The following is a 21,187-nucleotide window of genomic DNA, read 5'->3' on the forward strand; positions in this document are numbered from 1 at the left end:
TTAGCTCACATCTAAGTCATGCTCCTTACTGTTCAAAATACGTCTAGTCGACATATTTGATCTTTGAAAAGCTGGTTTATCAGAATTTCTATGATTACCTAAAAGTTGAATCACAGTGTAAGCGATTTTAAAGACAGCTTAGGAACATCTGAACAGTGCTAATAGAAAGTGGTTTATTAGCATGCGAGCTGGGAGCATGGGAGAGAGAGAGAGAGAGAGAGAGAGAGAGAGAGAGAGAGAGAGAGAGAGAGAGAGAGAGAGCGCACAAGAACGTATAAAGGCTTTCAATGGGCTAAGTTTTTTTTTCTGCTTTTTTTTAACATCTTTGCCTCAGAATGTTTTGACTGCACTTAAAATGTATAGGTAGTAGGAATGGAAAATAACACCGTTCTGTTAATCACTGCACAAAAAAACATCAGTATAAGGCAGATGTTCTTGACTAATCTCTTCAGATAGTATTAACTTTTTAAAAATTCACCTTCACAGCGAACATAAGTAGGTTATGTAAAGGCTGGGTATTTTCCATTTATGTAAAAATGTAAAAAGTTAGCCACCATTTTAATTAAAAGCAAAGCTAACCTTTAGCTTTAAAGCACACCAAATGGTCGCTTTATTTGAAGTATTGAAAGTTCAGGTCTTTCCCCCATGTTAAGTTAATACGTGCTTTCTTAGGATGGAATCTATTCTTTCTACCAGCAAACACAATTGACTCTCTGCTAAACATGAAGTGGGATTTGGATAAAGAGGAAGGAAAGCTTTAGAAGGTTCATTGACAGGGTATTTTAATGATTAACATGAACTGGGCCATGTTGGTTTAATAGTTTACTTAGGTTATTTTAGATATTTTAATTTTCACTAAATTTTAACATTTTGAGCCCTTGGAAATCCGTAATGCACACCGGACAGTAGTACAATTACATGTTCGAATGGCTTCTGAGTGATTCAGATAGTTTGGTGGGTTTCAGTAATTGATATGGGATTAATGATTGCTGTGGCATGCTCACTGGGTTTTGTAAGGGGCCTGGTTAAAGAGCAGCACGAAGCCAGACCATGCTCCTCTTGACAAGCAAGCCTTAGGCCTTGGAAAAGAGCTATGTCAGAAGTATCCTCAACTATTCTCCACAACTTTGTGTTTTTTGGCTTTCTCACAATTGTTATTATAATTTCAGATTATGTAAGTATTCTTTTAGTTTGCTGGCAGCCTTGATTCTAAGACAAATAAAAAACGAGTTCTGAAGCCTCTGTAGGGAGGAAGAGGGGTGACCCTGAACAGCGGGGGCTGGGGGTGGGAGGTGGGAGTGGGGGGAGAGGATTATAAACCCATACACACTAGCTCTGTCCGACTTCCCTTTCCCCCCTTTCTCCTCAGAAGGGGACTTTCAGAAGGAATCAGGAAGCACAACTCTGAAAAGAACAAATATCCTTTACCTACAAATTTTACGAGAAATGTGCAGAAAGCCATTGATAAATTCTCCAGGTAAGAAACAATTATTTTAAATGCTGACCCAAGCAAAGATGTGCTTAGTAAATATTGGGGCAGGGCAGAATCATTAATATTGTTTTGTTTTTGATCAAGTAAAATGATACTTAACAAAATGATTGTTAAACCAGCTTTCTGTGAACTTTCGAAAACATGTTTAAGGGGACAATGAGGAAGCAGGTCTGAGCAGAGAAGTCAAACCTGGGTAGAATGGCCGAGCTTCCCAGCTCACGTGATCTCTGTGTTTCTTCCTACAGCGAGTCCCCCTCATCCTTTTCATCCAGTGGGAGCCGCACACCCACAGAGGCCCACAATTCATGGCCTGACTCTTCCACACAGAGCTCCACCACGGGACTGTCTACGGAGAGGAGCTCAGTTTCTTCGTGGAGAGATGATGTATGTCTTTGGTAGTTTCAACAGCCTCATGGGGATGGTTTATGGAGAATTACTTTTCAGTCATTTATTTATTTGTGTGTTTGTGGGAGAGGGCAAGCACTTAACTGTGATGCCATTCAGAGGTCAGAGGTCACCTTTCAATCTCTTCCTCTCCTGCTCTCCTCACTTTTGTTGTTGTTGAGACAGAGTCTCTCACTGAACCTGAAGTTAGCCCAGGGATCAACTTACCTCCCCAACCCCAGTCCCAGCAAAATTACAGGGGCATGCTCCTACCCTCCCCACAATCCCCACAGCTTTCAGTTGGACGCTAGGGACCCAAACCAGCCTCACATTACACAGTCCTAAGAATTGCTTCTTAGGTTCAAAAAAAGATCTTTTTACTATTTATCTAAGCATTACAAAGTATATCATGTATATTATATATTTATGTATTTAAACTGTTGCATGTGAAAATATCAAGATGTCAAAATGTAGAGAAAACTGGTTAATGGGTAGCCCAGAGCCTTAGCTGTTGATGATTTTCTTCCTCCCACTCTACAACCCTGCCTGCTATTCCACTGTACCTAACTTTTAAATAGTATCCTACGGCTAGACACCTCAGACACAGCCTCCACAGCGAAGAAAGCAAGTAAGAGGAAGTTATGGAAAAGCAAACGCTGTAAGATATCTCTATGATTCGAGGACCCTGACACCCCCAACCTGTACCCTGTGCCCCGGAAGTCTAAGCCAGGTGTTTCACTTTTGCCTTGGCCTGAGACATCCATCAACACTAACTCGACTTTGGGTATTTTGTGACCATGAGATTCTCAGGCCAGTGAGATATTTAACTGCAGAAGTTCTGGTTTCACTAAGATTTGCAGAATCTCTAGTCTCCTTCGTCATTTCCCCAACCCCATTCCCTATGATGCTGGCTAAGTAAAGATCAGTTTTTGTATCTATGAGGAGGAGTCTTGAATGATCTCATAATTGATGTTGTAACTCCTACTGTTATTTAATAAATGTCAGACTTAATATAGGAGATCACTGATCAGAAAAGTAAAAGTTAGTGTACTGGTCTATCTCGCCACAGAGCCCACAATTTTACCTTGTTTTTCTTCCTCTTGTTTAGTGCCCTCCACTATATAAACACCGTTGATGAAGCCCGTGCGCTGTAACTTTTAGTGAGGTTATCTCTATCCTGAGATCAGGCGGATGACGGTGGCGTGGACACAGATGAGTGGGGTCTTTGAATATGTACTTCTGTTTCAGGAATTTGACAAAGTCAATGCACAGAAAGTCCAGCAGCTGTTTTGGGAGGTTGAGGAACTGCTATTTGAAGGGAAAGTGAGTGCCCAGACCCAGAACCTCCTGACTGAATGCAACGAATGGGCAAGAAGATCCCTCCACCTTAGGTACAGAAATCTTCTGGAATGAGGCTCAGATCTACGCACAAGCGATTTCCCTTTATTCCGCCAACACATTGTGACTAAGAACATTTACCCAAGTTAGAGTTCTTATCCAGAACTTAGTCTTAGGTCCCAAGGAAAGCTGGGCACATGCCTTTTAACTTGTTAGATGGAAATCTAGGTTGTTCTCCGAGACATGTTGTATACACGCTGGTTGCAAGTCTGAGGAGTGTCCCTTCGTCTTTGAATTCACTCTGTGAGAGTGGCAGACGCCTGTCTGGCTGGGAGCATCAGCACTGGGCTGGGGGAGAGTAGATATTGCCGGGTAGGGTGGGGTGGGGGCGGGGGATGGTAATGGTGGTGCTCCAGGGGCTGAATAAGTCACTTGCTGAAAAACTTGCTAGAAGGGCCCAGACTTCCATTCCTCTTTAATCTTCTTCAGACTGAAAGGAGACATTTATTACTCTTTATATTCAAGACGGAAAGTGTGGGTGGGAAGCACGGCTTTCTTTCTTCACTCAGCCTTGCTGTTAGGGGGAAGAGGAACCCATTTTAGTGTTCTCAAGTTCTGAGCTGAGCAGAATGGAGTGGAACACCAACACACGTATGCTTGGCTTTTCTGATTAGCTTGGCAAGGGAACTTAGAACGCGCTGTCTTAGCTAGGCGTGCTGAGGGATGTTAGTAACCCTAGTACTTAGGAGGCTGAGGCAGGAGGATCGTTAGTTGAAAGCCAGCCTTGGATACATAATGAAACCATGCTTTAAAAACAAACAACAACAAAAAAACAAAACAAGAAAAAACAAAACCAAAATCCATAAATACCCAACATCAAAGAAGTCTTGCCTAGTCAGCTTTAAACAATTCTTCATGCAGCCCTTCAGAATATGATGTGGGCAGTGGGTAGGAGACTGTGTGGGTCACTTTTCTGGGCACGGTGCACTTCCCCCACGTCAGGAGTCCTTTCTCTCACCATCACCTTCCGTGTTCCTATGAAAACCAAGAAGGGAAGACAGACAATGAAAAAAAAAAAAACACCGGCCGAGAGTGTAGGTCTAAGTATTTTTTTTATTAACTAGGCCTATGCAAATGTCGGTCTGTATTGAGTTTCTCTGAGCCTCTTTGCGGAAAACAGTGCTTCTCAACCTTCCCAATGCTGCATGTGCCCCTTTAATACAGTTCCTCCTGTTGTAGTGACTCCCAACCATAAAATTATTTTACTATTTCATAACTAATTTTGCTACTGTTATGAATCATAATGTAAATATCTGATATGTGACCCCCAAAGAAATAGTGACCCCCAGGTTGAGAACACACAACCCTAGATCTTCAGGTGGCTCGTTCGTTCTCTCTAAGCCATTCATCACTCTCTCAAGCTAACTATGATTCTGATTTGCACCTGATCAACCAATAAACGTAAGTGGTGACGGGGCTGGACACCTCTGCTCGCTCTTTTAGTTCAGACTGAACAGAGCCATTGCAACACTGTGATAAGTCTCTCAACCCCATACACACTACACCTTACCCTCTGTGCCCTTCAGATCCAGTATCGCATTCTACATTTAAAATCATGAAAAACTTTCCTCTTGTCTGACAAAAGGAACTCCCAGCTTCCCAGCCGTTCTTCTCTTGCAGGGTGTTAGGAAGACAGCTCATCCCACCAACTGATGAAGGTTTCCAACACTTCCAGGGGATCCTGCCTAGTTCTGCTAGTCAGAAGCCTCATGTCCCGAACCACATCAGCAGCACCAGAGAGTAAGTTTATATGTGTCGTTTGTACAAAAAATATTTGTAGCCAACATGGTGGTGCACACGTGGTAATCTGAGCATGAGAAGAGTAAGCAGAGGGATCTGGTAATCCTCAGCTCCTTCGCAAACTTAGGGCAAACCTGGGCTACATGGACTCTGTCTCAAAAACTTAACCCTAGAATATTTGTTAACTTTATTGTAACTCTCCTCATATTTAACTTTCCGTGAGTCTTGACTCTAACTAATTTACATGAAGATTGAGATTTCAATCGGAGGCAGGCACAATGCTTTTCACAAAATGCTCTGACACTAGATTGATGCTTTGTCTTCAGATGTGTTTGTGTTTGTGCATATATGCAAAACAAACATCGAATAAACGCATAAGCACAGGGGAATTCGCATGTTTTAAAGATTTTAAAAGATAAAGCCTAACTCAAAATCAAACACCTCATTGGGATGGGTTCTAAGCTTCTAGGCACGAGGCAAAGAAATAAAATTTTGTCCAGTCGTCTTTTGGTCACTAACATATTTTGATGAAATCTTGTGATTGTCACTTACGAATGCGGGGGCTGTGCTCTCACATCCGTTCAGACCTGCAAGGGGGATGGGGTTACATGTGCTGGTTTATGACTTTAGGAAACCTTTAGCCTTTTAAAAGATCTCTGAGGTTAAATGTTTTAGAAGAAAGCTGGGTGTGGTGAAAGGTACCTGTGATTCCGGTGCTAGGGAGGTGGGAGTAGACCAATCCCTGGCAGGGCAACCCATTCTCCTTGGCACGCTACAGGCTAATGAGAGGACCTGTCTCAAAATACAAGGTGGGTAGCTCTTGAACCAAGACCCAAAGTTGTCCTCTGGCTTACACACACACACACACACACACACACACACACACACACACACACACACACACCACTGGTTCAGAAAATAGGTATTCTGTCAAATGTAATATTTTGGGATGTTTCAGAGACCAGTTACCGTGCAGATAACTTAGAAGTCCATCAGTGTCATGCAAGCCTTACATTCCTGTGTTGTACGAACTCTCATGAGGATGTTTCTGCTCCCAGGCTGTGTATTTCTGGCTCTCAGATAGTCCCTGAGGTGCTCTCAGCTTCTGCCCTGACAGACCCCGATGGCACAGAACAGGACCTCACGTCATGTTCATCCCTGAAAGAAGAGGTCTACCACATGGATGGAAACATTGAAGAATATTTCGCTTTTGACAGGAAGCAGGAGTAAACTGAATTTTATTTTCCATACTTCGTAGTTATAATATCAACTCATCATATGCTTTTAATAGTTTGTGTATTTGTTACTTATGAGAAATTCCTGTTCTTTTGAGAGAAATATACCCCAAAGAGGTTAGATCTTGGTAGGACACGTAAATGCTAGAGCAAGGCATTTCTTTCTTCTCAACAATGTGATAGATAGAAAGAAAGGGCTTTGTTTAACATTCTCATGACAGTGAACAAGGACGTTGGAGCCTTATGCCTTGGGGCTCCAGGTTCCCTACACTTAGCTTCCTGGAGATAAAGAGAAAGTTCCAATCTTGGTGCTAAATGCATATTTTGTTTTAAACAAAATTTATGACATCACAATTTTTCATGATTAAAAGCAATACATTAAAATGTAACCAGGTACTGAATCAAGTCCTGGAAACTACAAGTCATATGGAATTTTTTTTCTGATCACCACGGCATCAAAATAGAAATCAATAGGAAATCCAGAGACTTCATCAAGAGAGAAATTAGACAGATACTCCTGAATAGTTCATCTCAAAACAAATGGAGATTGGATCACAGCACAGCAAAATAGATGGCCCTTAAGAACCACAGCTCGAAAAGTAGATATGACAGCACTAAACGTTTATGTTTAGAAATAAAGGAGGAATGCATAGAAATAAAGATAGACTTTTACACATGGGAAGACAGAATAAACTTAGTCCCGAGATAGTTAAAGTAATAACAGAGTTCACAGCAGAAACAAAGAAATGGAGAATCCAAAAAAAAGAATAAAAGCATCAGTAAAGAGTCAATTTTTTCTTGCCTGTTTTGTGTTTCCCAGTTCTGTTGACATATTTGACAAATTAAAATTGTATATTTTAACAATAACAAGGGACTCATTAACAAGACAATGCTATATTTATTGATATATATGGATACATACATGTTTACAATGTATATGTTCATAAGATCTATGATAGGTATGTAATAGGTAAACAGATGATAGAAATATAGATATATGAGAGAGAGAGAGAGACAGAGAGAGAGAGAGAGAGACAGAGAGAGAGAGAGAGAGAAGAAAACAGGTAGATAATGATTTCAACCTTAACCCCAGCTAGTCTACTAATGAGAATGAGTTTCATCCTAGTGGGGATGAGCATCTTGAACAAAACCCAACACTCCGTGGCAAGAAGTGGCGTCAACATGGGCTTCCTCCCATTTCCCCTGTTGACTGTATCAGAGATGCCGTGGCAGCAGAAGTGTTTGATCACGTTTGGAGCAATGTTGTAGAAATCCTGGAAGATCTCGTTAGAAAAACCTGGGAATCTGCACTCACAGGTACTTCTTTAGAGTTTGGCCTCCGGGGAAGAATTGAAAAGACCTCATAGCCACAGCTTTCTTATGCCCCGCCTCATGTTTAGGCTGGACTCGGAACATGACTGAGATGGGAAGTAACCATTCTGCCTTATACACAGGCAACCTTTGATCACATGGAAGGGGCATCATTACTCTGGGACTCTTCTTTGTCCCATGATGTAATCTGTTCTACAATTGATAAGAAATCCCTGTAGCCAGTTGTTCACTAGAGTCCCTGCCTTCTGTGTCAGGACCGTTAAATCAATGTCTATAGCATAAACTCACGGTAACCCAGGATACATATTTCTCATTGATTTTTTTTTTCTGTTGACGCAGATGGAAAAAAGCATAAGGAAAAGCTGAAAGTGGCTGAGAGTAGATCTCCACACGTGCTCATGTCTCGTCTCAACACGGATGTTTGCAGTGTCCCCCCATCTCGAAGCTCTGAAACGCTCCAGCCATCCTTGGCTCCCCACTTTAATCCACCCCAGGTACGTGCACTGACGCCTGTCTCTCCACTCCTGTATTTTTATGCCCTTTGCATCTATTTGTGGAGAGTGTCATTTTATTCACCCCTCTCCCTCATGAATCTCACACTGTCTTGTGCTTGAGGACAGTGACCAGCTCCTATCATGGTGTTTGAAGGTGTCTTAGAACAACAACAACAGAAATCACTTAATACAGCAATTGCTGCCTCAGAAAGGGTAGTAAACAGCTTATTTAAAGAGTACTTGGGGGTTTGGGGATTTAGCTCAGTGGTAGAGCACTTGCCTAGCAAGCACAAGGTCCTGGGTTCGGTCCTCAGCTCCAGAAAAAAAAAAAAAAGAGTACTTGGGGTTTCTCGATGAGATTAAAATGCAATATGGTTGTTGTGTGGTGCCTATGAGAATGACAACATTCTTTAGTGGACACCCAAGCTTTGCTTTGAGATACAGAACTATTATCTACAGTTTAGAAGAGCAAATGATATTTTCCCTAAATTTCTAGCCACATTGAACATTATAAATGATTCCCACATCTCTAACGTGACAAATGTGTTAACCCAGGGTTCATAGAACACTCTTCATGACTTTATGACATATCCCCTTTTAGATGCTTCGAGGAAGATGCATGGATGAGTGAAACTAGTCGCTAGCTTAGTGAGATAAAACTGTAAGACAGGGTCGGATGTGTACCGTCTGTGAGGGATGGAGAAGGAAGGAAGAAAAGGAAGGAGGAAGGGAGGGAGGGAGGAATAAGGAAGAAGTTAGTGTAGAAAATTTTAATCCCGACCCTGGGTTTCTTCCCCATCTTTGACCATTTAGTTCTCAGATAAAAGACACACACAGCCTTTATATTTACAATAAGCCTTAAACAGCACAAGAGCTGCCCAGACATCAACTCCCAATGCTGTTAGAATCTACCTTTCTCTCTATAAACCCAGTTACTACTTAGTATGTCTTGTCTGGACTGCTCTTAACACCAACTGGCCAGCCCTCAGAGCCATGTTCTCTTGATCTCACCTAACCCATGGTGGCTTCTCCTCTTACACCTCCTTCCCCTCATGGTTCCCCTCAGACTCCAAGCCTGGGAAACCTAAACAACCACGGGTGTCTCTTATGATAGCTTTTCTTTGCTTCTCCTGTTTAGAAGTAGATTTTGGAAGTGGCTATTGCTTTTGGTCTCTGATCCATCCAACATGATGTTCCTTGCTTTGTTTCATGGGAAGATAAATTCTGTAAAGATGGTGCCTATCGTTTTATTTTTAAACTGCTGCTGTGTTACACGTTCCTCTTGCTAGCTAAGTGTCTGTCATCTGCTGTCCGTGAAGTGGCCCTGGGCATTGCTTGACGCTGCTCTTCTGATTCTAGTTTCCTCAGCCCCATCGCTTCTCCAGCAACTTCTACCGTGACTTGAGTGGCGTCATGACAATTCAAGCCAAGCCGCTTCAGCAGAGACCCACGTACTTTGCAGATCGAACACAGTAAGTGTTAAGGAAGAATGCACGCAAGGACAGAAACCAGTCCTTTTTTTTTTTTTTTTTTTTTTTTTTTTGTTTAGCCAATAGTTTTATATTGAGGAACCAGATTGCACAACAAAAGCTTGTAAACAGGAGAAGCCGCTTGCAGGCCTAGACCTTCAGATATAGAATTAAGCATTGCAACAACAGACCAAACCTCAACATTACTCCAGAATATCTGGCTGATTCTTTTTTTATAGTTGCCATTTCTCTGATGAAATTCTTCAGCCTTTTATTCATTCTGATCCTACTTTTTTTTTAAAAGACGTATTTATTTATTTATTTTACTTATATGAGTACACTGTAGCTGTCTTCAGACACACCAGAAGAGGGCATCGGATTACGGATGCTCTTAACTGCTGAGTCATCTGTCCAGACCCTGATCCTACTTTTTAACAAGTGAAACCAGTCCTTCTATCATCAGCCACAAAGTTAACGTTGCTGTGTACTAGGTTAGAAGAGACGAGGAACCGGGAGCAGAGATGTGAGTTCTTTGTCAGTCAAGCTTTAGTATTGGATTACCAATCTTTACCCTTCCACTCTTCACGGACATGTCTACTCCTTCAACATATTCTCCAGAGAGAGTGGGATCTCTGCTACGTGTTTCCTACTCCAGGAAACTTAGGTATGAGTAACTAACTGGATTTTCCTTCCCCAGAAATGAGCAAGATGACAAACTGCCTGGGGGAGGGGTTGGAGCATCTTCCCGGCTCAGACTTGGCCGAGTTCTAGACACCCGGGGACCACAGACTTCTGCCAAGAAGACACCAGTGCATAGGAGACTGCCTTCAATTGCTTCAGACCCACAGAGACTGAAAACCCCCACTGTCTACAGTGATGAAATTCTGAGAGGAACCAAACTGTAAGTCTTTTTCTTTCTCGACAGTCTAAGGCTGCCAAGGCCAGGGGTGCTTGTCACTTAGGGTTAATGGTTCTGGAGAAAGGACCTTCCACTAGACTTTACAGTAGATTTTTCTAATGAGTTCACTTTTGCTCCAGCAGTGTAGATAGTAGACAGTTACCAAGAAAGCAGCTGGAAGGAAAGCAAATGACTGCAGCTTAGGCAACCTGGGAAATTAAACTGAAGGTGGTGAGCTTGGATTAAATTTAGAGGCCCCATCTGTAAAACTGGTAGTTAATGCTTCTAAATTACAAAACACTTTTTTTTTTATTGAAAGGTTTAAGCAAAGTAATGCACAACATGGACAACAATACTCCAGTAGATTACTGACCAAATATCTGACAGCAGTCACTTACAATTGCATTGACTCCTGGGATCATAGCTGTTTGTGCAGGACCACAATGTGGCCCAAGGATGCATTGTTCAAAGTATCCCCATCATTAAACTACACCTGGGTTATACAAAATGATAAACAAACAAAATAAAATAAAATGGGCCTGGAGAGGTGGCTCATTGAAAACACACACACACACACACACACACACACACACACACACACACACACACACACAGTCTTATTTACACAATGGCTCCAGTTCCAAGTGATTTGACGCCCTCTTCTGACCGCCAGGGGTACTGCATACAGGCAAAACAAACTTGAAACAAAGTAATTTTTTTTTAAACAGTTTAAAGAAGTGTTTCGCAGTTTCTTTAGAACAGAAAGATTTCACATAGAAAAATAACACGAGAGGCTAATGAGAATGCGGTTTCTCCCTTCAGCACCGAGCTGCAAGGAGCATCCTGCGGACCTGCTCGTTGTCAGGAAACATCTTAACAATGACAGCTGTTTGTTGGTTTAAAAAAAAAAAAACAAAAAACTAACATCCAAGTAAACTGTACCAAAGTTTATTCTGACTACAAACTTCTATATTACCTCCAAATCTAAGATGAGGAAACAGGCTGAAAAAAAGTCGAAAATGTCTTTGTTACCAAACATCGGGGCACTAGGAAGCTCAACTTGGGACCCCACCCCCACCCCCACCGCTTGTGCTCCAGCTTGGAGTCCACTTTCTGAACAAGGGCCACAGACTCCACTGATAAGGCAGAGCCAGTAGAGAGTCAGCCCTCAGGTGCTGGCAGGAGCTGGGGACAAGAACAGCTGTTAGCAGTTAATCAGTAACTGAACTTTGCAGAAAGCATCCACGGCACTTGTCCCAGTTACTTTCCTGTTGCTGTGCTCAGACGTCATACCAAGGCAACTGATAAAAGAAAACGTTTATTAGGGCTCATGGCTCCAGAGGGTTGGAGGGTAATCCGTGATTTGTCAGGAAAAATGGCAGGAGATAGGCAGGCAGGCATCGTCCTGGAGCAGTAGCAGAGAGCTTAATCTGGTCCGTAAGCACAGCTCGAGACAGAGAGATTGATGGAGCTAACTCGGAATACCAAGGGCTTTTGAAACCTCAGAGCCCACCCCCAGCGGCACACTTCCTCTCAGAGCCCACCCCCAGTGGCACGCCTCCTCCAATGAGGCCGCACCTTTTAATCATTCCACCAACTGGGGACCAAGCATTCAAATATATGAGCCTATGGGCACTTCCGTTTACATCACCCAAGTGCCTCTTTCAGTTCTTTGTCTGTCAGCTTGGGGCAGTTTGGGTCTACAGGCTGTGTTCATTCATTTAGGCTATCTCCCACTCCTCCTTTCTCAGGACGGTCACCCCCTCTGCTTTCTCTATACCCTGCCCATGTGAGTGTCCTATGGTCAGCTCCACAGGCGCTCCAGCTTGAGATTCACACTCGGACTTGGACCCAAGCCCATCTCTGTTTCCTACTGAGATAACTCAAGACCCCCACGTTCTATGCTCTCTCTGCTTTGACCTCTGTCTCTGAATATGAGTCTTTGCAGTGTTACTCTTTCTGTTGTTGCTAATGAGTCCGTTTAGATGGCTGCCGGTCCTGGCTCCCCTGTGGGATGTTAATGCCACAGAGAAACTGTACAGTTGCATGTCTAGCAGTGTTTTGTATGTAAAGTCCAGCTTTTGTCCCCTTTGAGGAGACCTCTCCTTTGATTATATGTAATTATTTACCACCCCCTTCCCTTCTCTTGATTCTCTATTTTTACCCATAATCATCCAATATGGCGTCCTCTTACTGCCAACACTTTGTATCTATTTGTACATTCTCTTTCTTTTTCTTATTATTGTGTTTTTGATGCTGGTAATTGAACCCAGGGCCTCATTCAAGATCTCTGTCACTAAGCTATATCTTCAGCCCTGGTCTTCACCATGGATTGAATTGCTAACTTCCTGTGCTTTTTTTTTTTAATACCAAAAAGTTGCTGACCATCACGGCAACATCAAAAGTATAAATAAGAGGGGCGGGAGAGGCGCTCAGCAGTTTAGTGTGCTGGCTGCTACTGCAGAGGGTTTGAGCCTTGCACCCAAGTTGGCTGGCTTGCACTCTCTTGTATAGCAAGCTCCAGGGGATCTGACATCCTTATCTGATCTCACACACGTGTGGGAGGCACACAGATAAACATAACTGAAAATAAAGATATATCGTCTAAGAAAAGGAATAAATATAAATTAAGGATCACTAAGTCCTAAGTATTGGTGAATGTCCTATGAATCTTATGTAGGCTTTCACGGTTTCTTTTCTAGTCTCTACACTAGAGACTACTCTACTCTACATCTGTCGTACAGTGCATTGCTTCTTCAGCGTATTATTTTTTATCTGACACGATAACATTTGCATTTCCCACAGTACAAAATATGTGAAAGACTGATTGATTTTAGTGATCATAAATACTCATATGGTTATATAGTTATTTACTAAGTATTTTCCATTACTGGGACTTCCCATTTGTTTTCTGTATTATCTATGCCATCATTTTGTATCACTCGTTGTAGGAACATCCTTAAATTGTTTTCGACTGGAGCTGTCTAGAAGCAAAACTGTCAGGTTAGAGGCTATGAATATTTCTAATATTCATGTTTTGCTAGAATTCTCTTTAGAATGATTGTGCCTATTTATAGCTCACTGGTAGTGTAGGCGCCTCTGTGTTTTTCTGGTAACCTCTACTGCTCAAAAGTAGGCCATACTGCAGGGGTTATATTTTATTACTAAATGAATAAATTAATTTTTTGCCTATTTTTATGCAAGGAAAAACAACTGGCAGATTTTTGAATACTGATGTCTGATAGCTATATTCTTATGTCATTACTATTTTTTTTTACACTCCAGATTCTGTTCCCCTTCTGGTCCACCCTCCAATTGTTCTACATCCCATACCTCCTCCCCACCTCCCCACCCTGTTTTGATTTGCATTTCTCTGATCAGTAAGGACTTTGAACATTTCTTTAGGTGCTTCTCAGCCATTCAAGATTCCTCTACTGTGAATTCTCTGTTTAGTTCTATACCCATTTTTGATTAGGTTGTTTGTTTTTTTTGGTGGTAGGTTCTTGAGGTTTTTTTTTTTTTAAATATATATTTTGGATATTGGGTCTCTATTGGATGTGGGGTTAGTGAAGATTTTTTCCCAATCTGTAGGTTTGTCTTATTGACTATGTTCTTTGCCTTACAGAAGCTTTCCAGTTTCATGAGGTCCCATTTATCAACTCCTGATCTTAGGGCATGAGCCATTGGAACTCTGTTTAGGAAATTTCCCCTTCATTGCTATTTTGTTTAATTAGGATTTTCTCTCAACCCTCCAACAAATAAACTTTACAGCCAGTGTGTTAAGATTCAAAGCAAAATTATGTCTTTGACATCCCAGCATTAAATCGATGAAAAAATGTCGAGAATAGGTTTCGCTTCTTCCTGGTGGCTGGCATTCTTCCACCAAACATAACTTTCTCACGGATTCCACATTGCCCTTTAGTATCTTAAACAAAACTTTGGAGACGGTCCCGATCAGGAGTGTATACTGCGCCCTTCTCTTTTGTGTACTCCGGTGTTCAGCATATGTTGTTGTGTCTGCAGGCAAACTGGCATCGACCACCTGCCCTCCCCAGCAGCAGCTCAAACCTCCCGGAACCGGTTACCCCCGATAGGCTCTGAGGCTGGGGAGCAGAACACAGCAGCCTCCGGATCCCGCCCTGTTTCTGTAAGATGAATTGTGTTATAATTGCAACCATTTATATAGTCTGTGGGAAACAATCTTGGCATATCGGGATAAGTGAGTCCTACGGAAGGGCGAGCTAGTTATCTAGTCAACATGCCTTCATACATCTGCTTCTAGGAATGGAGTGGCCCAGCAGACTGGAGGGAGCGAGGAGACGGATTCGTTGTTTTGTGAAGTAAAACCTCAGCTTGCTCTAAATTAGAAAGTCAGGTGCCAAGGAAAGACCTGGGACTCTGGCTGGTGTAGTAAACAGAAGAACACGAAGGGCAGGAGTCAGGCAGCTCTTCAGCGTGGCCACACAGAGCCAAGTCACTTCAGTGGCCCCGAATCTTAGCCCTCTCTTCTTCAGAACGGCAACAGCCGTTCCCTTATCAAGGAGTCCTTAAAGCATTAGGTGCACTCATAAGCTTTAAATGCTGTGCACAGACTAAGGGCTCGGTAAATTATGATCAATGACCTTTATATCTGCTTCTTTTTTATAGCTAATCTTTTCTGTGCTTGCACAGGGGAGAGCCCAAGCTCAGCTCACTCACGCAGTTGTGGGCCTGGGAAGGGGTGCTGTTGGCAGTGCATACCCAGGACTCTCCCAGGCTTACAGTGTCCCTCACCTACTCTGATATAGGAAACTTATATATGCAGGACAGAAGAGTCCTGCTTGTAGGGACATAGAGCAGAGAGGGAGAAAACCGTCTCTCACACACCTTAGGCATCAATAGGACCCTTTCCAGGAAGCAGGGCTACGAAGCTAAGCGGTTTAATCCTAGGATAAAGTAATCAACGATGACAGCGGTCACATAAACAAGTCTGGTGCTTCAAAAACGCACTATTTATTCTCTGGGCCTCATTTACCTCCTATTGTATTACAGTTTTATTAAATCTGGTGATGTGAATAAGCACTCCACACCCAGCCTCAGGTTTAGGTGTCTCCATAGCAAGCCTGACAATGTGTAAATGAACGTTGTTCCGGCAAGTGTGGGATCGAACACATGAATGGATGACGGGAACACATGAATGGATGACAGGAACATTTGTAGGGTTTTTTTGTTGGCCTAAGGATTGTGTTTATTCTTAAAAAGAAATGATCTCCCTCCTAGTACAGGGGAAGGCACCCACAGAACCGTGTGCTCAGCGCGATGCCTGACAGCATGGAAAAGTCACCCCTTCGAGAAAGGACCATTGTCCTGGAGCAGCCTTCAAGGCCCAGCACGACACATACATTCCTGGTAGGCTCTGGGTTATCTCTACTTTCAATTTTAAATAGAAATCGAAAATAATACAGTTGGTCCCTCTTATTCTTTTTCCTTTCCTCCCGGCAGTCAGACACACCGAGAAAAGGCTCCCTGACACCCGTGGATTTCGCTGCTCACACTTGGACGGGTCAAGGCATTTTGACAGGTTAGCTTCTTTCACACCTCAAGACATAGGAGAGGCTGGGTGTGGTGATATGCTGCAGCCATCCTAACACTCAAGAGGCTGAGGCAGGAGGATGGAATGATGGGGATCACCCTGCTCAATATACTGAGGGTGTCAAAGAAGAAGGGCGAGGACTAGCAAGAGGCAACATGGACGCACACATACACGCACGCGCGCGCGCGCGCGCACACACACACACACACAGAGGGGGGTGGAGGAGGAGAGAGACATGGAGAGAGGGGAGAGAGAGAAGAGAAGAGGAGAGATAGAAAGAGAGAGAACGAGAGAGAGAGAGAGAGAGAGAGAGAGAAAGAGAGAGAGAGAAGAGAAAGAAACAGGAAGAGAGAGGAGGCGGGGAGGGAGAGAAACAGGAAGAGAGAGGAGAGAGAGAACACAATGGTGCTGTTTGTGAGACTTTAGGCCCCTGGGCTTTGACTACACAGGAAGAGCAGGCAAGGCCATGGTTGGCCTGAGCTCAGGAGCCATGCCAAATCATCACCTGCTGAGGGCCAATTGGCCAAGGCAGAAGTGAACCAAGACCTCACTCTCCTACAGCAAAGGAGCAAAGCAATGGCTGCCTTCAGAGAGGCCACTGCTCTTCCTCCTACTTTGTTTTCCTTCCTTCTAAATGAAACCCTTATTCTGGATTCTCTCTGAAAGTCCGAAAATTAATACAGACGTGTTAACTGGTTTGCAGTGCAGGGTTTTACATAAAAGTGGCTTTTCTGGGCCTGGTGTGTTAGTGGCAGAAGACAGTTCTAGTGGGGATGGGGACCAGTGATGGTTTGGATTTTAAGGTGTACTTATATTTCTGTCACCTGTATTTCTGTCCTCTGAGGGAGCGTAGCAGGTTATCTGTTCTATTTCCATCCTGATGTCACCACCCATAAGCTGAGGAAATTCAGGGATGTCCCCACCGCTTTGAACCTCAGTCACCTGTTTTATACCAGGCCACATGAATAAAGTAATCGATGGAAAAAATCCATGAAGAAGAAATAGTGACAATGTGCACCATCTGCTCAGAATTTTAAGCCATTTGTGTTAATGACAGACAGAATATTACAGGAAATGTACTAAGAGAAAAATTTAATACATTATAATTCTAAAATTAAACGAGGTAAACATCATATACCACAGTTATCAGTGTTTTATATCAGCCCTTCCTTAGCCTACAAAGGTCACAGATTTCTGAATTTCTGTTTAGAGGAGGCAAACCCAGAGTATTTTATATATACAATAAATGGGCCTGACATTGATCTACATCCTAGACCTTGCTTTTTGAGAAAGCCATGCTGTGTAGCCAAGGCTGGCCTTGAATTGATATTATCCTCCTGTCTCATCCCTCCTGGAGTTAGCACACATTGCCCATGGATGCTTTAGACAGCCATGTTTTATTATGAGTTATCGGGGTGTGTGTGTGTGTGTGTGTGTGTGTGTGTGTGTGTGTGTGTGTATGCGTGTAGTGTGGTGTGGCACACCAGCATGCTGTCAGTTATGTTCCCCAATCACTGCGTCCTCCTTTCTTTGAAGCTCTGGATAACCTGGAACTCACTATGTAGACCAGACTGGTCTGGCACTGGCAGAGATCTTCCTAGGACGGCTTCCTGCAAGTGTTGGGATCAAAGGTGTGCACTGCCACACCTGTATCTTACTGTTAGAGATAGGTCTCTTTTTAAATGTGGACCTCACCAATTGACAAGACTGGCTGACCAGCAGGCCCCAGGTAGCCCTCTGCTTCCCCAGCTCTAGGGTTACAGGCATAGTCAGCACAGATCTCAAAGCTAACGCATGCCCAAACTACACATGCTTGCATTTCTGTTTAAGCTTTATAAAGCCTCAAGATGAATTTTTACATAGCCACTTCTGCAATGTTCAACAATAAGTGTAAGAAGAGTGTCTGCCAGTTCTGATCTCTGAAGATGCCTAACATTATATGACTGTAAGACTAACACACAGAAAAGATTGAGGCCTTAATGTAACATTAAGAAATGTAACATTTTGGAATGAAGTAGTTGTAAATAGACTTTTCTTAAAAAACATTTCTTTTTGTTAGGGATGTATGGGATCTTCATGCTCTATTTATTCTCCTAAAAGGAGTTTACTATTGACAGTATTCAGGTTATTTAACCTTACTAGGTTCCCTGATGACTCCTGTGGATCTTTATGGGAAGGGCAGATATTTACTTCTTTCGGTCCAGGCAGTTGGCCACAAGCATACTTAAAATGCATGAGGAAAGGAACAGATGCCCTTGTTAGTGGTAATGAGAAATATTTTGAGAAGAACAATAAATGAGTAGAATTACCAAGACATGAACTCCTTCTTTATTACCAACCAATCTCATCAGCTTCCCTTTTGTAAGTGATACCAAGAACCACCACGTTAGGGAATATTTCAATAAGTGATCCAGAGGAATAGTGTCAGCTTGGTGGCCCCACAGAAGCCCCCTCATCCAAACAATGGTCTTTTAGGTATCCTAGGTTTAAAAGTACTTCTGTTTTTGCCTCATTCCTTTTATGTGTTTTTGAGTATGAGGGAGGGCAATCCCTTTGAATTATTGAACAAGAAAACTAAGAGGGCTTCTATATCCTCGAAGTAAAAGGAAAGTGAATGGTCATCATAGATCATCATAGAGCATGGTAGACGTTAGAGAAAACCGGTGTCGCAGTGCTTCAATAGTCCTTGCCTTGTTTGCCACTTTAGACTTACAAATTACATCAATGTCCCTGCTAATGATACCCAAGGGTGTTCCTGGACAGTTAGTATGGCCAAAGACAAGATTCACCTGGGTAGTGGGAGTGACTTCTATAGTAGACTCAGCATTAGACAATTGGTCTTTATTGCAAAGATAATGATAAACTGGCTTCTTAGAATCAAAATTCGTCTCAGGTCATGTAGGAAGACCTATGTTAAGGAGTAAAATGAAATTGCCTGTGGCCTATCACCTAGTGACTTGCATAGGAGCCTTTACTTTCTAATCCAAACCCCAATTAAAAGCGATGAAATGTTCATCAGTTTCAGAAGAATAAATTCCAGGCTTACTCACTCAAAGGGGATCTTGTACAAATGCTTAAATCAAACATCTCACCCACTCACTGTTTTCCTTAAGAGTCATAAGAAGGAATCTTAAGAGTCATGCACCTGACCTTGGTGTTATTTGCCTCTTAGACATTGGCTAAGAGAAACTAGAATATAATAAGTGTTCTCTGAAAAGAAGGAACAGGGAAACTAGGGAGGAACTCCTCATGACTAAGATCTTACATTTGGTTGGAGGAAAAATACTTTTTTGCTGCCCAAGGGAGTAGAAAATAAGACCCAGAATCTAAGAGTGAGGTAAGAATTGGAGGTAATGTATGGAGATTATGAACATTAAGAACACTGCGGGGTTCTCTTTGTAGCAAGTGTAGATATGCCTCCGAGTCTCCGTATGTGCTGGAGAGCCAAACTCATCCATATCCCATCATGGTGAGCGCTTTACTGACTGAGACCTGCAGTTACTGCTTCTATCATAATCTGGATTGTGAGGGGGGAAAGTATGCCTCCCTGTTTGTTTATGAATAAATAAGGATGTACCAAGGAAGTGCCTACTCTTTGCCAAAGATAAAGGCTGGAATTTAGCATCAAGAGTAGGTCTACCGATGTGGTACCATGAAAGGGTGTTTTCCTGGATTGTGCTCTACCCTTGGTTTAAATACTAGCAATGAATGACAAATCAAGGTGGACGGATGGCTCAGTGGGTAAAAGTCCAGCTCACTGGCAAACCAGTTAATTTGACTATAATTCCAGGAATTCATGGTGGAAGGAGAGAAACAATTTCCAAAAGTTGTCCTCTGACCTCTACAATTGCACTGTGGTATGTGCACGCATACATATATCACAGGCACAGAGAGAGAGAGAGAGAGAGAGAGAGAGAGAGAGAGAGAGCGCCACCTCACTCTACCTCCCAAGTGCTGGAATTAACCACATTTAACAAATAAAAAAATCCTTTAATCTAGTATATTTTAGTTCATGCTTTAGGAAGCGTTTAGTCTAATGGGGAAGGTGGAAAGGGCCACGAGCTGGCATTGCCTCCCTCAACAGTCAGGTGGTAAGAGGCACGGAGAGGCTCCATGGAGATGGATATCACCTGGGGCATCAGAAGAGCATGGCGGATGACCAAGGAGACTGAGTGAATGGCCAGTCCTGATGTGATGGAAGATTGGATTGAAAGGCTCTAATTAGCTTCCTTTTATGTGTCCATTGCACCACGCCCGCCAAGTGCACGTGTCTAATGGGATTTTAGGGCACAGAGAGGTTGAGATTAAGAACTGGGCTCGGGGTTAGTTTTAAATATGCATGGCTATTCTTTCAAACATTAAATCAGCATATTCTTTTATAACCATCCTCATTGGTGCTCAGAGATCTTTCGCATTTCCACAGGAGGTCCAAGGTTCCTAAGGGACACGTTTCTGTACTTCTAAGGGTTTGTTGTCTTTTTGCCTGGTAAACAGGCATGTGGCTTCCTTGTTAACTCTGTTTCCAGAACAAAGATCACCGGGAGCTATTGTCTCAGCTTTCAGTTTTTTCTGAGGTAGGAAAATAAATTGAGATAACTATCTTCCAAGAATAGGGTATATCTGTCATGACAGGCAGCACTGGTTCAGTTCAGAAGGACCACCCTTCTCGTCCTCCTGGCCCTAGACACAGACTTCTGTGGAGAAAGTTTTTGTAAACCCCTCAGGTATGGGAGAAGGCAAAAGTACCTGGGTCTGGTTGAGGGAGGGATACCTTCCCCTGTTGTTGTAAAATTAAATTGGGGGTTGTCTTTTTCCTTGCTAGGTCAGCCACCCCAGTGCCCCAAGATATCTGGTAGATACCTTGCCAGAAACACACATCCCAATTCCATGGTGGCTTAGTGTCCCAGCTGCCACATACTCTTAAACTTAATTCACCACAAGAAAGAATGCACAACACAATAACTTCTGATCCAATTGATAAGATATAATTGCCCACTTAAACATACAAAGCCCTGTACACATCCATCCCTTAAGAACATTCATAACAACCTGTAAAGGTGCAGCGTGGAATCCTAACCTCAGCCTCCATGTTCTCTCCCAGCGGCAGCTTCTCTGCCTTCTTCTCTCTCATCCTTTCTGTTCCTGTCTCGTCTCCTCTCCTTCCCTCAAACTT

At 42.8% G+C, this 21,187-nt stretch overlaps 2 protein-coding genes across 1 annotated transcript in view; both read left to right on the top strand.

The window, feature by feature from the left end:
- Erich1 (glutamate-rich 1) overlaps window positions 1-21,187 on the top strand; it is a gene marked incomplete at its 5' end in the record, with an annotated part of 52,793,804 nt that overhangs the window by 24,125,348 nt on the left and 28,647,269 nt on the right.
- The window catches only part of Fam149a (family with sequence similarity 149, member A), a 59,250-nt gene that overhangs the window by 35,008 nt on the left and 3,055 nt on the right, over window positions 1-21,187 (top strand). Inside the window, 12 exon segments of the mRNA NM_001427705.1 lie at window positions 1,370-1,477; window positions 1,738-1,876; window positions 3,125-3,267; window positions 4,895-5,014; window positions 6,073-6,240; window positions 7,376-7,566; window positions 7,921-8,075; window positions 9,435-9,547; window positions 10,242-10,445; window positions 14,466-14,589; window positions 15,702-15,830; window positions 15,924-16,002. Of these exon segments, the coding sequence (NP_001414634.1) occupies window positions 1,370-1,477; window positions 1,738-1,876; window positions 3,125-3,267; window positions 4,895-5,014; window positions 6,073-6,240; window positions 7,376-7,566; window positions 7,921-8,075; window positions 9,435-9,547; window positions 10,242-10,445; window positions 14,466-14,589; window positions 15,702-15,830; window positions 15,924-16,002 (1,673 nt within the window).

This window comes from Rattus norvegicus, chromosome 16 (genome assembly GCF_021556685.1).
Source record: "Rattus norvegicus strain SHRSP/BbbUtx chromosome 16, alternate assembly SHRSP_T2T, whole genome shotgun sequence".
NCBI lineage: Eukaryota > Metazoa > Chordata > Mammalia > Rodentia > Muridae > Rattus > Rattus norvegicus.